The sequence below is a fragment of the Vanrija albida genome, assembly GCF_041260175.1.
Source record: "Vanrija albida strain AlHP1 chromosome Unknown contig_2, whole genome shotgun sequence".
Lineage (NCBI taxonomy): Eukaryota > Fungi > Basidiomycota > Tremellomycetes > Trichosporonales > Trichosporonaceae > Vanrija > Vanrija albida.
This window is the reverse complement of record NW_027191421.1, coordinates 255,786-268,594: the sequence shown is the minus strand read 5'-3', so window position 1 is coordinate 268,594 and position 12,809 is coordinate 255,786. Positions and strand designations below refer to the sequence as shown.

Here is a 12,809-nt window from a genome sequence, read left to right as displayed (position 1 = left end):
TGCTTGGATGTTTAGAGCTTGTTGTACAGTGCATTGCTACGCATGGATCAGAGTGTCAGTAGTGGGCGTGCCTGGTTGCAACTGGCTGCGGCGCTGCGGGTCGTGAGTGTGGCAGTGCCATTGTGTTCGATTTCCGTGCCACTTCTTGCATGCAAAGCACAGTGCCTGCCGCCGTCTCGTGTCGCCTCCTTGTCATCATTGTCTTCCCTCTTTCAACCTTCCATCCAGTCACCTCTTCACCTCGCACCCACTCCACCTGCACCCACTCCCCCCAACACTGCACAACAATGCCCGACACCCCCCCGCCCACCGAGCACGCGCTGCGCATCGACGACGACCTGTACGCGCGCTACGGCCCACGCAAGCACCTCGACCCGGCGCTGGCCCACCTGGCCCTCCACCCACACTCAGCCCCACGAATCCCCTTCCTCACCCCGCTCATCCACCTCACGGGCGACAAGGGCGCCGCCGTCCTCGACCTGCTCGACCGGCCAGACGCGGGGCGCTTTGCCCTCAGTCAGCTGCTCGTCGTCGGGGACACGAGGGACTTTGTCGAGGACATGCTGGACTCGTGGCCGCCGTTCATCTACGAGTACGTGTTTGGCGCTGGGTGTGCTGACCGGCAGGGGCGACATCAGCTGTGACCGCTGCCGCTCGATCGACGAGACGAACGGGGACCTCTGTCCCTGTGTGCACATCAACCTCGGTGCTGCTAACAAGAAGTACTGCATCGCTGCTTTCAAGCTGAGCCGCTACCGCTGCGCCGCGATCAACAAGCAATGCACATACAGCCTGGCGCAGGGCGAGGTCGTCTGGCGCAAGATGCCACTCCACGCTCGCGTCCTCCAAGAGCCCGCGAGTGCCACGGCCCTCGAGCACAAGGTGTGGTGGCCGGGCATGCGTGACGGCCCGGTCATGATCCCGCCGCCGTCGAGCATGGACAACGCCGACGAGCGTTGCCGCCCGGCCATTTGGGACGCTCCCGTCGCAGACGCAGCCCCAGACACACGCCCGTCGAAGCGCGCTCGCCGCCGCGCCACCGCCGCCGCCAACGGTCCATCAGCTCCTGTCGCTGAGACGACCTCTTCGGCCCCCGATACCACGGTCTAGCGGTTCGACTGGCTGCATTCTTGGACAAGGAGACTATGAGTGGGCGGAAACAAATGGTCGTGCACAGTAGTTGTGCTTGGAGGTTGTGTCTTTTGTAGAGCTTGTACTGCGCGGTGCATGGATCAGACTATGTACCTACATGAATCAGAGGGTGTGAGCGGTGCAGGTTCAGTGGATGCATTGCATGGCGGCAATCGGAAGGAGTCACGGCGAGTGCCCATAGATCAGTTGCATGGGGTGCATGGATGGGTGAAGGACGTTGTGGTCAGGTATGCGCGCAGACCGGTCGCTTATGAGGCGAGGAGCGAGCCGTGTCCCAACGCGCTGTCTAGCGCGGGGCGGGTGGCTCAGTCGGTAGTTAAAAGCTACGACTGTTTCAACCAGGTCCGGGGCCAAAGGTCGACTGTTCGAGTCGTCGCTGCGGCCTGTCAACCCACCGAGGGGGTTCAGGAGAGGCGAATATTATTTTATTCTTTTGGCCACCAATGATCCCAGTGGAGGTCTCAACTCGGCATTAGGACAGCTAATCCTGTTGCACCGTCGTCGTTGCAGCAGATTCAGAGTTAACCCACCACCCACACTGCCGCTGCCGACACGCCGACGCCGTCTCCAGACCCGACAACGTGCTCACCGGCCCGCTCGCCATCGCCCCGTCTACCGTACCGCCGTCGACACCGCGCACGTCGTCGCTCCCGAGCTGGCTCGCCCTCCCCACCTGCATTTCAGCATCTCCACTCGACGTCTATCCCACACTTGCACTCGTTGAGAGGCCACCCATCGTCCACCTGTACATGCTCGAGGGGAGCGTCGACCCACCCACCACCGATAGTGTATGCGACGGTAATCGAGCCCAACGGTAATCGAGCCCAAGCGCAGCTTCAGGAGGCGAAACACCCGCCGAGTTGCTGCCGCCGCCAACGGTCAGAACCGCCCGCGAGTCGCTCCTCCATGTCCATCATCGCACGCAGACTCCCCTCGACAGATCAGCTCCCGTGATGCAGCGCGTCACCGCCCTTCGATTGTCTCCGAGATGGGCTGACCCAGCCGCGCCGCCGGTGGCTGGCAAAATGTCCACTCGGCCCGCTGACCCCGGCCCATCACCTCGTGCATCCATGTTGCTGTAGTCTGTGAGCACGCTGACAGCCATAACGTGGGGACCACTCCTGCAGCCTGCGAGAACGAGGTGCACCAGATGTAAATCGAGATTGTGGTTGTGTACGCGCCAGATGCAGCAAGCTCGTGGAGGGCAGGCGTGGTGCAACTGCTGTACGATGGTATCGCGCTGCATCCCAGGTGTCCATTGTGCAGTGCATTCTTTGGCCAATGCTCGAGTTGACGATGGTCGGGTAGCTTGCATGACTTGTCGTCACCGCTCGATGAGGTACAGTTGGTGCTTATGGGGCGCGGAGCGAGCCGTATCCCAACGCGCTGTCTAGCGCGGGGCGGGTGGCTCAGTCGGTAGTTAACAGCTACGACTGTTTCAACCAGGTCCGGGACAGCGGTTCGATTCGGACTGGGGTCTGTCAGCCCACCGAGGGGGCTCAAGAGAGGCGAATTATTTTTTTTGTCTGGAGTTTCGTATTTTGTCCTCTGGCGATAATCCACATGGCGGTGCTGCACACAGCCCAGCCAGGTGAGCGCGCGAGCGACAGCTATTACATTTTACTCGCCGCCTTTTGCTCGTCTCCCACACTGCAAAAGCCCAACCCCTACACCGACCGCGCCTGGGCCAGACGACACGGTCGTGGGCCCGCTCGCCAGGACGACCACAACTCTTCACCGCCGTTGCCACCCAACGCAACTCCAACGTCTCCTCTTCCACCAAGAACTTCCTCCTGCGCATTCTCGATACCGCCGTGGGCAGGAATACGTGCATTCCCAGCTGACGCCAGGGTCGTCGAGCCCAACACACAACTTCAAGGTGAGTGGCAACACGACGGTGAGTTGGACGGCCCACTCCATCGTTTGCCCCAACGCACGCCGTGTGCATAGCCCTTCCCGAGCCCCTCATGACCAGTGTTGTGATCCAGCACCTCTCATGGACGCAGACTACTGCCCTACCTCTGCTCCAGGGCTTCGCCAGCCTATTCTTCCGCCGGGACGCGAGAGCTGAGTATCATAAACCCAGACTCGGGTGTCCCCTCTGTGTACGTGTCGCCTCCACGAACCATCTCACCAGCACACGAGCAATCAGTACGCGGTTCCCTCCGCTGTTGTCGCTGAAACTGGACCTTTGGGCGGTACCGACAGAACAGCGAGTCCTCGAGAGCTGAACGCAGGTACGTCGCGCTCGAGCCTCCCGAGCTTCAATGTATGTAGCTATTGATGCATCACTCGTATGTAGATCAAAACGGGTGATGGCATGTTAGCGGCACGCGGGCTTCTGCAGCCATGGGGCCGATGGAGCTCGAGGTGGAGTTGATCCACGAGTTGATGGAGCTGGCTTTGCCGGGGTGAGTCGCCGCCGGTAAGGTGATTAGCAGGGGAATGAGGTGCATATGTATGTCGTCTGGCATTATTCAAGTGGTATCCTGCCCTGTCTGTATTTGCACCCTCGAAAGCTCATAATCCATGTCTCGCATTATCATTGTGCGACCCATCAGGGTGGAGGTTTATGAAGCGTCGAGCGAGCCGAAACCCAACGCGCTGTCTAGCGCGGGGCGGGTGGCTCAGTCGGTAGTTAAAAGCTACGATTGTTTCAACCAGGTCCGGGGCTGTAGGTCGACCGTTCGAGTCGTCGCTACGGCCTGTCAGCCCACCGAGGGGGCTTAGGAGAGGCGGATATTTATTTTGTTTTGATCTTTTTGTGGGCTGGGCGGTGGGCAGTGGGCCGCGACGCGACGCGACATTGCGTCACCGCAATGTCACGCTGCCAAGAGGCAGCGCCATGTTGTTGAGTGACCGCCGTTGCCATCTCGAGATTGTCGCTGTGTATACGTCCAATACATGCCATAGACAAGGCGTCAATCGCGATCTGCTGCTCCGTCGCAGCGGTCTCTGTTTTGGACGCTATAGCCACCAGAAATGCATCCAGAGGTCCCATGTCACGTCTTGCATAAAGCACCTGGTCGCGCCGTTCGCAAAGTTGTACATCGTCGTCGCCGCGGTGAGGTGTCAGAGCCCAACATGCCGTACTGTGCAGTGTTAGCGATTCAGGCAAGTCGAGGGTTGCTGCACTCGTTGCGTGGGCCGAGAGCGTTGGGTGAAAGGGCGGTGTCGGCTCGTGTGTAGAGGCGTGTGTGTGCTTGTGTGTTTGGGCGTGTGTGTGTGTGCGTTGTGGGCGCTGTGTATCCTGCCCCGGTCCAGTCAGAAAATGCCGGTGGCTGGGTGCCGCGCAAGAGAAGGAAACTGACGACCGGCTGGTTGGCTGGTTGGCTGATGTTGACTGACTGACAGCCTGGCCACCCACCCAGACCCGCGCGCGCGCGGCCACAACATTGCAACGCTCTCAACTCTCCCACAAACCTGTATCTCTCCTCTTCCTCTCATTCCACCTTCTCAGTCACCAACCCTACCACTGTATCGACCACATACACAACCTTGTCATTGTCCACGTCCCACTCTCATTGCACCATCCTCGCTCCCACGTCTCCACGCAAACGCTCCACGCCACCACCACTCAACCCACCTCGCACCACTCCGTCCTCTCGACACCTGCCCTCGGCGCAGCGCTCTGCCCCCACCTGTCATCCTTGTCTCGACCCGCTCTTCCACCTCGTCACTTGATGCTCTCGCCATGACCATCGACATCCGCACCCTGCCCGACTTTACGCGGGCCTTGCCCATCCGCGAGATCACGCCCCGTGCCCCCGCCAAGTGTCATTACGGAGACCGGCGGCGCGGCGCGTTCCCCTTCACCGCGGGTGTGCCAGAGTCCTTCGCCCGCAGCTGGCGGGCAAATGGCACCGTCCACGACGTGTCACCCGTGATCCATGTTGACCAGCACGTGTACAACTCGCACCTCCGTCACAATACCGGCGAGTTCACGGGGTTTCTTATGGACCCGGCGGTTGTCCACGCTGCTCTGCATCCCCGCTTTGCCGTGCACCTACCGTTCCTCGAGCCTCTCGAGTTTCTCACTGGGCCCAAGGGGCAAGCTCTTATGCAGCAATTTACCTTCAAGCGCTTTGCGAATGCCGCGTTCAACAAGCTCCGCAATGGGGGCGACAGCACGGCTGAGTTCTTCGAGAACTTTGCGCGCGACATCCCATGCTACATCAAGGAGTGAGTATCCAGCTGTAGGCACAACTGACAACCTCTAGGCCCAAAATCCAATGTGATGGATGTATCCGGCGGACCAGCGGCTCGGACGACGACATGCCCTGCCCGTGTGTGCTGGTCAACCTCGGCCGGCTCAACGCGCCCCGCGCCGACGACCGCGGTGTCACGGCGTACGTCTTGAAATGCTTCGCGTGTGGGGAACGTGGTGAGCCGTGTACCTTCAGTCTCGCCCAGGGCGCTAGGGAGTTCCAAGGAGTGACTCTGTTCGCCCGCGTCGTCCGCAACCCGCGGCCTGACATGGCCCTCCGTGAGATGATTTGGTGGAAGGACCAACGGTATGGCGTCGACGTCGTGCCTATCCCTCCTGCTCCCATCGACACCTCTGGCTCTGCTCCCGGCACCAACAACGGCAACGGTGTGGCACCTGCCGCCAGCAGCGGCGACCCATCGCCACTGGACGCTGAAGAGAGCAACATCAACAACGTCGCACCTGCCACGGACAGCACCGACCCCTCGGCACCTAGCACTGGAGAGATCAACACGAACGGCGTTGCACCTGCCGCCAGCAGCAGCACCGACACATCGGCACCTCCCGTTGGAGAGAGAAGCAGCCACCCGTCGAAGCGTCGCCGAACGAACAAGGCCAACAACGTCAACCCTTCTGCCAAAGTCAAGAAGTACAAGAACTGGTACAAGAGGCGCCGCCCAGCGAAGAACACTTGGATCGATAGCCGGCAGTGGGGCGATTATCTTCGTCTCTCCACGCCCGAAATTATCGCCCAGTCTGCCGCCCGCGTCGCCATCGCGGCCCAGCGGGATGTGGATCCGATTACCACTGCCTTGGTAACAGGAGGCCTCCTCCCGACGCAGCACGAGGAGGCATTCCCGTCCGACTCGGCAGTCCCAGTGGCCTCCGCTGGCCAGAAGCGCAAGCGCAGCCCGTCGCCAGGATACGCCTAGATAGCGGCAGCATGGCTTTTCATAGGACAGCCACGGAGCGAGTCTCTTGTATGAACCACTTGACAGGCCTCACCACAGACAACCCGCCACCCTCTCCATAGTCTATGCATTGCATGAGTACATTGGTTTGTCGCGGCCGTCGCGGTTTCTCGCTCTGTTGCTGGCACGTGGCCTGGCGCCGAGCCAAATAGAAAACACTCGCGCCAGAATCCCGCGCCACACAAAAATAATTCGCCTTCACTTTGAGCCCCCTCGGTGGGCTGACAGACCCCAGTCCGAATCGAACCGTTGTCCCGGACCTGGTTGAAACAGTCGTAGCTTTTAACTACCGACTGAGCCACCCGCCCCGCGCTAGACAGCGCGTTGGGATCAGGCTCGCTCCGCGGGTCATATCCCTCCACTCAACCCTATCCGCCCCAAGCGGCCTCGGACGGTGCATTCAACCTTCCCACGGCTGCAGGGTGCGCTTGCAGCTGGCGGTGTACGGTTCTGAACTGTCCACCCAGCGTACCAGCTCCAGCTGCATGCCATTCTGCGTGGCCCACCAGAGCAAGCGTGGCAACACGCTGCCACTCTGCCACTGCCGTCGAGCCCGATGATCGCCGCTACGGTGCCGTGAGAAAGGCACGTTCTGTCGCTAGGCAGGCCAGACCGGAAGACTCGGAGCGGGAGCCCGACTTCTGGAACCGCTAAACCGCTGGAAACAGGGCCTCGGGCCGTCGTGGTGGTAGTGAGGGTGAGTCGCGGGAGCTCTGCGTCCGCGGCCGTCGTCGTTGTCGTCGTCTGACAGCGGCCAGGGGTTGCATCGTGATACCCGCCGTGTGTGAGCTATTCTGTTGAATAGAGTTTGCGTCGCACTAGCTGCCTTCAAAACAAGGCCAAGGTGGGATAAACAACAATGACGTCAGTGCCTGGGTCGTATTCCTCGGTTCCCGCCCGCCGCCGCCGCCCGCCGCTGCGAGAGTTTACGCGTTTCACACTCAAACCAGCAGAGCGACAAACAAAACAACCAAGGACGACGGCGGCGGCGGCGACGCCGTGACGACCGACGATGGGACGCGGCGTGGGGCCATCGTGACGACCGACCGACAGGACCCCCTCCCACCCTCCTTTAACACACTCGGAGCAATGCAGACGGCCATCTCGACACTGCACTCCCCATTACTAACCACCAGCACCACGTAGCATGATCATCCCCCTACTCCCACTCCTAGGCGTCGTCGCCCACCTCGCCACCACGGCAGCAGTCACGCCCATCACCGACGGCGCGTCCGTCAACGGCAAGACGTACGACTATGTCATTGTCGGCGGCGGCCTGACCGGCATCGTCCTCGCGACCCGCCTGTCCGAGGACGCGAACCGCAAGGTGCTCGTCATCGAGGCCGGCAAGGACGAGGAGCAGAACCCCGACGTCACTGGTGCGTCGCGTCTTCCCCGCCCCCCGCTGACATACGCAGAGGCGTCCGCGTACCAGAGGGCCTTTGGCGTGAGTCCTGCGCCTTCCTTCCCCCCGGCACCCGCTCACACCACCAGGGACCGCTCGACTGGGCGTTCACGACGACGAACCAGGGCTCGGCAGACGGCAACACCCAGACTGTGCGCGCGGGCAAGGGCCTCGGCGGGAGCACGCTCATCAACGGCATGGCGTGGAGCAAGCCCCACAACTTCCAGGTGAGCGCGCGCTCTGGAGCCCGCTGACGCGCCAGATCGACGCGTTCGAGACGCTCGGCAACCCGGGCCTCAACTGGAACTCGCTGCAGCCGTACATGCTCCGGGCTGAGAACTTTCGCGCGCCGTCGAGCGGCCAGGCTGGCGCGGGCGTGACGTACAACCCGACGTGTCACCGCACAGGCGGCCCCATTGGAGTCGAGTTCGGCGGCGACTGGCCCGGAGACCTCGAGCGCAACTTCAACCAGACGGCTCTGAACAAGGGCGTGCCGTACGCGGGCGACTTGACCTGCGGGAACCCCGCCGGCCTGTCGCCCATCGCCCATACCCAGCAGGGCAACCTTCGTATCGATGCTTGTGGGTTGTTGTCTGCGCATGCCGAGCTGACGCCTAGACCGCGGCTATCTCTACAACAAGGATCGTCCCAACCTCACCAGTGAGTCTGCGTCGGGGATGACGTCCTAACGACCAGTCCTCACCGGCGCCAATGTCGGCAAGGTCCTCCTCTCGTCCAGCGCAACCCCCCGCGCGACCGGCGTCGAGTTCCGGGACCAGAGCCAGCGCACGTTCAGCGCGTCTGGCAGCCTAGAGGTCATCATGGCCGCCGGGTCGATCAAGACTCCCCTTATCCTCCAGCAGTCGGGCATCGGCCCCAGCAGCTTCCTCCAGGCCGCGAGCATCCCGGTGCGCGTCGACCTCCCGATCGGCCAGAACCTCATCGACCAGGTGACGACGACGACCGACTGGAGCTTCAGCGGTAACCGGGGTGGTGCCTCGCCGATTGTCTTCCCCCGTTTCCAGGACCTCTTCAGCGGTGACGAGAAGAACACGGCGACCAGCCTCCTCCAGACCAAGCTTTCGGCATATGCTCAGGAGGCTGTCAACGCCGGCGCCTGGAGCGCTGCCGCGGCCGCTGGCCTCGAGAAGATCCTCGGCATCCAGCGCGACTGGGTCTTGAACAAGGGAGCAGGTATCTCGGAGAACTACGACTACTCTTACGGTGAGATACTATGTTGGTCTGCTTTGCTGACCATCTAGGCAACACTCTCGGATACGACTCGTGGTACCTTTTGCCATTCGGACGCGGTTCGGTGCGCGTCACCAACAACAACCCATACGGCGGCTCGTTCTCCATCGACCCCCGCTTCTTCGCCAACGAGTTCGACAGGCTCGCCGTCGGCGCGACCGCCCGATTCACCCGCTCCGTGTCAACTGGATCCCCGCTCAACGGCCAGATCACCGGCGAGAACAGGCCCGGTAGCCAGGTTGGCGACACTGCGTCGTCCTGGGCCGAATGGGCCAAGTACAACTACCGCTCCAACTGGCACCCTATCGGCACGGCGGCCATGATCAGCCGTGACCTAGGCGGCTCTGTCGACCCTCGTAACCGTGTGGTATGTCTTTCTCGTCGTCCTCAGCTAACGCTCGCAGTACGGTGTGGCTGGCCTTCGTGTCGTCGACAGTTCCACCCTCCCGATCCAGGTCTCGTCTCACCTCATGAGCGTGCTCTACGGCCTGGCTGAGCGTGCCGCCGAGCTCATCAAGGCGGACAACAGCGGCGCCACCGGTACCACCACTCCTCCGACCAGCTCGTCTACGACCTCTCGCACGACCTCGACAACCACGCCGCCCACACCCTCTGGCAAGGCCATCCGCCCCGGCCGCGACGCGACCAAGTGTCTCGAGGTGGTGAACGGCTCCCTGGCGAACGGCACGCCCGTCATCATCGCCACGTGCAACGGCTCGTCCAAGCAGAGGTTCGACTTGACGCCCGGGAGCACGGCTATCAAGGTCGCAGGATCCAACTTCTGTCTCGACGCCGGCAGCTCTCCTGCGTCCGGCACGAAGATGAAGATCTGGCAGTGCTACTCGGGCCTGCCCGCCCAGTCGTGGACCTTCACCAACGGCGGCTCGATTGCGCTCCAGACTGCCGGGCAGTGCCTCGACCTGACTGATGGGTCGTTAGTAACTGGCAACGTGGTGCAGACCTGGGAGTGTTTCGCCCACAACGACAACCAGAAGTGGACCTCTGCTTAGAGAGTGGCTTGTGGACAGTTGTGAAAGTAGATCGGACGCTTGTAAGAGTAGCTTGTAGAGTCATGAAAGCAGTTTGTGAACAGGATGAGGTGCGCGACCGCGCCAACGGGAGGGGTCGTGGCGGGGCTTTTGAATGGGTATCGCTGGACGAGCTGCGCGAGGAAGGGCGAGAGGTGACTGCACAGCACGACTGGCCTGTTGCATGCACTCCACTCTGCACCGCAGTGCCAGGCAAGGATGCAAGTTTGTATCGCGCTCGCCGGATCCGTCGACGGTGCCGGCGTGCTCGTTGGTGGATGTGCCACTTTGCCACCCAGCTCGCACTCTGTTGTGCTTCTTTTGCGCCCCCCGCATCGTCGGCTGTCCGTCACTCGTCGCGACACACTCACCCACTTGACTTCTTCACTCTCACTCTCACTCATCCCTTTCATCCCCCCTCGTCCTCTTTCTCCTTCTCTTCCTCACTCATCATCGCCTCCTCACCCTCATCACCCACTTCCCTTCACCCTCACCTCGCCACCCACCACCCACATCAACCCCCTCCACCTCACCACCTTCCTCACACACAACCATGGGCACTCAGCGCTCGCACAGCCGCTCGCCGACGCACAGCGTGCGCTCCCACTCGCCCACGACGTCGCAGATGTCCACTACGATCTCCGGCACCTCTCCCTGCTCGGCTCTCGGGTCGCCGGGTGGCAAGGGCGGCGAGGAGAAGCAGACTGTAGGTTGGGCCAAGGGTAACACGTCACTAACCACCAGAGCACTGTCGAGAACGCGCGCGTGCAGGCGGCCGTTGAGGACCTGAAGAAGCAGTACGACCGCGTCCGCGCCCGCAGCGACGCCGTCTACGCCGAGGAAGACATCAACGAGCTCAACTACACCTCGCCTCGCTTCAAGGGCAAGAGCCAGAGCCAGGGGCACGATTCTGGCTCCGAGTCCAACCAGGCGCGCGCTGGGTCCGAGTCGGGCGAGTCCAAGGAGAACGAATCGGTCCACTCGGACCACGACGACGACACTGAGAGCGACCGCTGCTACAGTGACGACGCCTGCAGCGACGAGGATATCGACGTTGACAGCGAGGACGACAACTCGTACAGCACCGACTCCGACGCGTACATGCGCTACTACCACAGTGACACCGAGACCGACGGTGAGCAGTGCCTCTGCAACTACGCTGCATTGTGCCCCAGCTGTGTCAAGGAGGCGGAGGCCGGCTACAACTCCTCGGATGCGGAGAGCCAGCACGACGCCCTCGAGCGCCCCTCGAAGACCTCTGCGGACATTGAGCCCCCAGCGCCCGTCAAGTCGTTCACCTTTGGCGCGTCCAACAACACCAAGCGCAGCAAGCTTTACCTCCCACCCCAACCGCCCGCCCTCAGGCCGGCGAAGCCACTTGTTCCCAAGGTCACCCAGACGATTCCTCTTCCCTTCTTTGAGGAGATTGCTCTGCCCATGTTCCCCAAGCTCACCGAGCCGATTGCTTTCCCCAAGTTCTCCAACACCGGCAGTGTGCGTGGTGAGGAGGGCAAGGCGATTACCAAGAAGACGAGCAAGCGTGCGACTCTAATGATCACTCGTAAGAGCCTGCGCTCGGCTTCTCCCAGCCAGTCCCATACGGCTACCCAGGCTTCCCTCTCCGACCTGTTCGCCGACGACGGCCACGCCAACCGTGACACGGCGCCGGGCCTGATCGCCAAGTCCAAGTATGTTCCTCCGTCGTTCAACAACTCTCGCAAGTCGCCATCTGCAGACAAGGAGGACGAGGTCCCGAAGCTCGTCACGTCGTCGACGACGACTCCGCAGGAGAGCGAGCAGCCCGCCCAGCAGCCTGCCACCGAGACCCTCAGCCCGGCTGCGGACTCCAACAACCAGACCTCTACCCCAATCCATGCGTCCAAGACCCAGTCGCACAAGAGCAGCGACGACGACTGTGTGTGCTCGATCTGCACGCGCGACAGCAGCCACGACAACATTGTGATCCCGAACCTCCCGCGCCTCCGCATCTTTGAGGAGCTCACCGATGGCCTCGAGTCCAACCTCGACGACACGATGCACCGCCAGATTGGTGAGGGCCTCAAGCGCCGCCGCGAGGTGATTGTCAAGGACATTAACCGCGCGCGCGCCAAGCGCATCAAGAAGGAGAAGAAGGCCAACAAGCACATCGCGGACGCGGACGCCAAGGTGCTGGCCAAGAAGGAGAAGGTGGCCATTGCGCGTGCTGTGCTGGAGGAGGCTTCGAAGGGCCTCAAGGATGCGTGCGAGGAGCACAGCACGGCGGTGGCCGAGCTGCACGAGCTGCGCGCGGCCGACCTCGTCATCGGCGATCAGACGGCGGCCGAGATGATCATCGCGCACAACAAGCAGGTCGGCAAGTTTGCTGCTGGGTTTGGGTGGCGCGAGGGCAGCGCCTAAGTGGTGGTAGCTAGGACATTCACACGACGACGATACAATGGAGACGACGAGAGAGACACCAGCATTACGACGAGAGAGACATCAGCATTGTTCATAGAGAGTAAGTAGCCAGTAGCATGATGGCATGACGTCAGCATTTGTTTACACGACGCGGGTCTGTCGGTGGCCGCGCCGATTTTTGGTCGTCGGCTATGGGTCAGTGTGCGACACGCGCCGCGCGGCGCCGATAAGTCCGGAAGGAGCATGGCGGCGCCGCCGAGATCGCGAGATCTGGCGCGCGCGCGCGCGCGCATGCACGACCCCACGCGACAGCGACGGGGCTCGTGGGGCAAGTCACATGCACTGCTGACAATGTTGACGAGCGACTGCATCACCCACTAAACTGTGGGGCCGACCTT

The 12,809-nt window shown here is 61.9% G+C and overlaps 4 protein-coding genes across 4 annotated transcripts; all 4 read left to right on the top strand.

Annotated features, from left to right (window-relative positions):
• Nucleotides 1-287: 287 nt before the first annotated feature.
• Nucleotides 288-1,110, top strand: Q8F55_001742 (uncharacterized protein; the record flags this gene model as incomplete). The annotated part of the gene is made up of 2 exons (XM_069350358.1): nucleotides 288-592; nucleotides 627-1,110. 2 exons carry the CDS (start codon nucleotides 288-290, stop codon nucleotides 1,108-1,110), a joined length of 789 nt encoding a protein of 262 aa, XP_069210744.1.
• Nucleotides 1,111-4,846: 3,736 nt separating this feature from the next.
• Nucleotides 4,847-6,291, top strand: Q8F55_001741 (uncharacterized protein; the record flags this gene model as incomplete). The annotated part of the gene is made up of 2 exons (XM_069350357.1): nucleotides 4,847-5,334; nucleotides 5,373-6,291. The coding sequence occupies 2 exons, from the start codon at nucleotides 4,847-4,849 to the stop codon at nucleotides 6,289-6,291; spliced, it is 1,407 nt and encodes a 468-aa protein (XP_069210743.1).
• Nucleotides 6,292-7,477: 1,186 nt separating this feature from the next.
• On the top strand, nucleotides 7,478-9,996 carry Q8F55_001740 (uncharacterized protein; the record flags this gene model as incomplete). The annotated part of the gene is made up of 8 exons (XM_069350356.1): nucleotides 7,478-7,709; nucleotides 7,749-7,777; nucleotides 7,825-7,962; nucleotides 7,998-8,316; nucleotides 8,354-8,395; nucleotides 8,432-8,959; nucleotides 8,998-9,353; nucleotides 9,391-9,996. 8 exons carry the CDS (start codon nucleotides 7,478-7,480, stop codon nucleotides 9,994-9,996), a joined length of 2,250 nt encoding a protein of 749 aa, XP_069210742.1.
• A 571-nt stretch (nucleotides 9,997-10,567) lies between these two features.
• Nucleotides 10,568-12,411, top strand: Q8F55_001739 (uncharacterized protein; the record flags this gene model as incomplete). Its single annotated transcript, XM_069350355.1, has 2 exons — nucleotides 10,568-10,720; nucleotides 10,759-12,411. The coding sequence occupies 2 exons, from the start codon at nucleotides 10,568-10,570 to the stop codon at nucleotides 12,409-12,411; spliced, it is 1,806 nt and encodes a 601-aa protein (XP_069210741.1).
• Nucleotides 12,412-12,809: the final 398 nt, after the last annotated feature.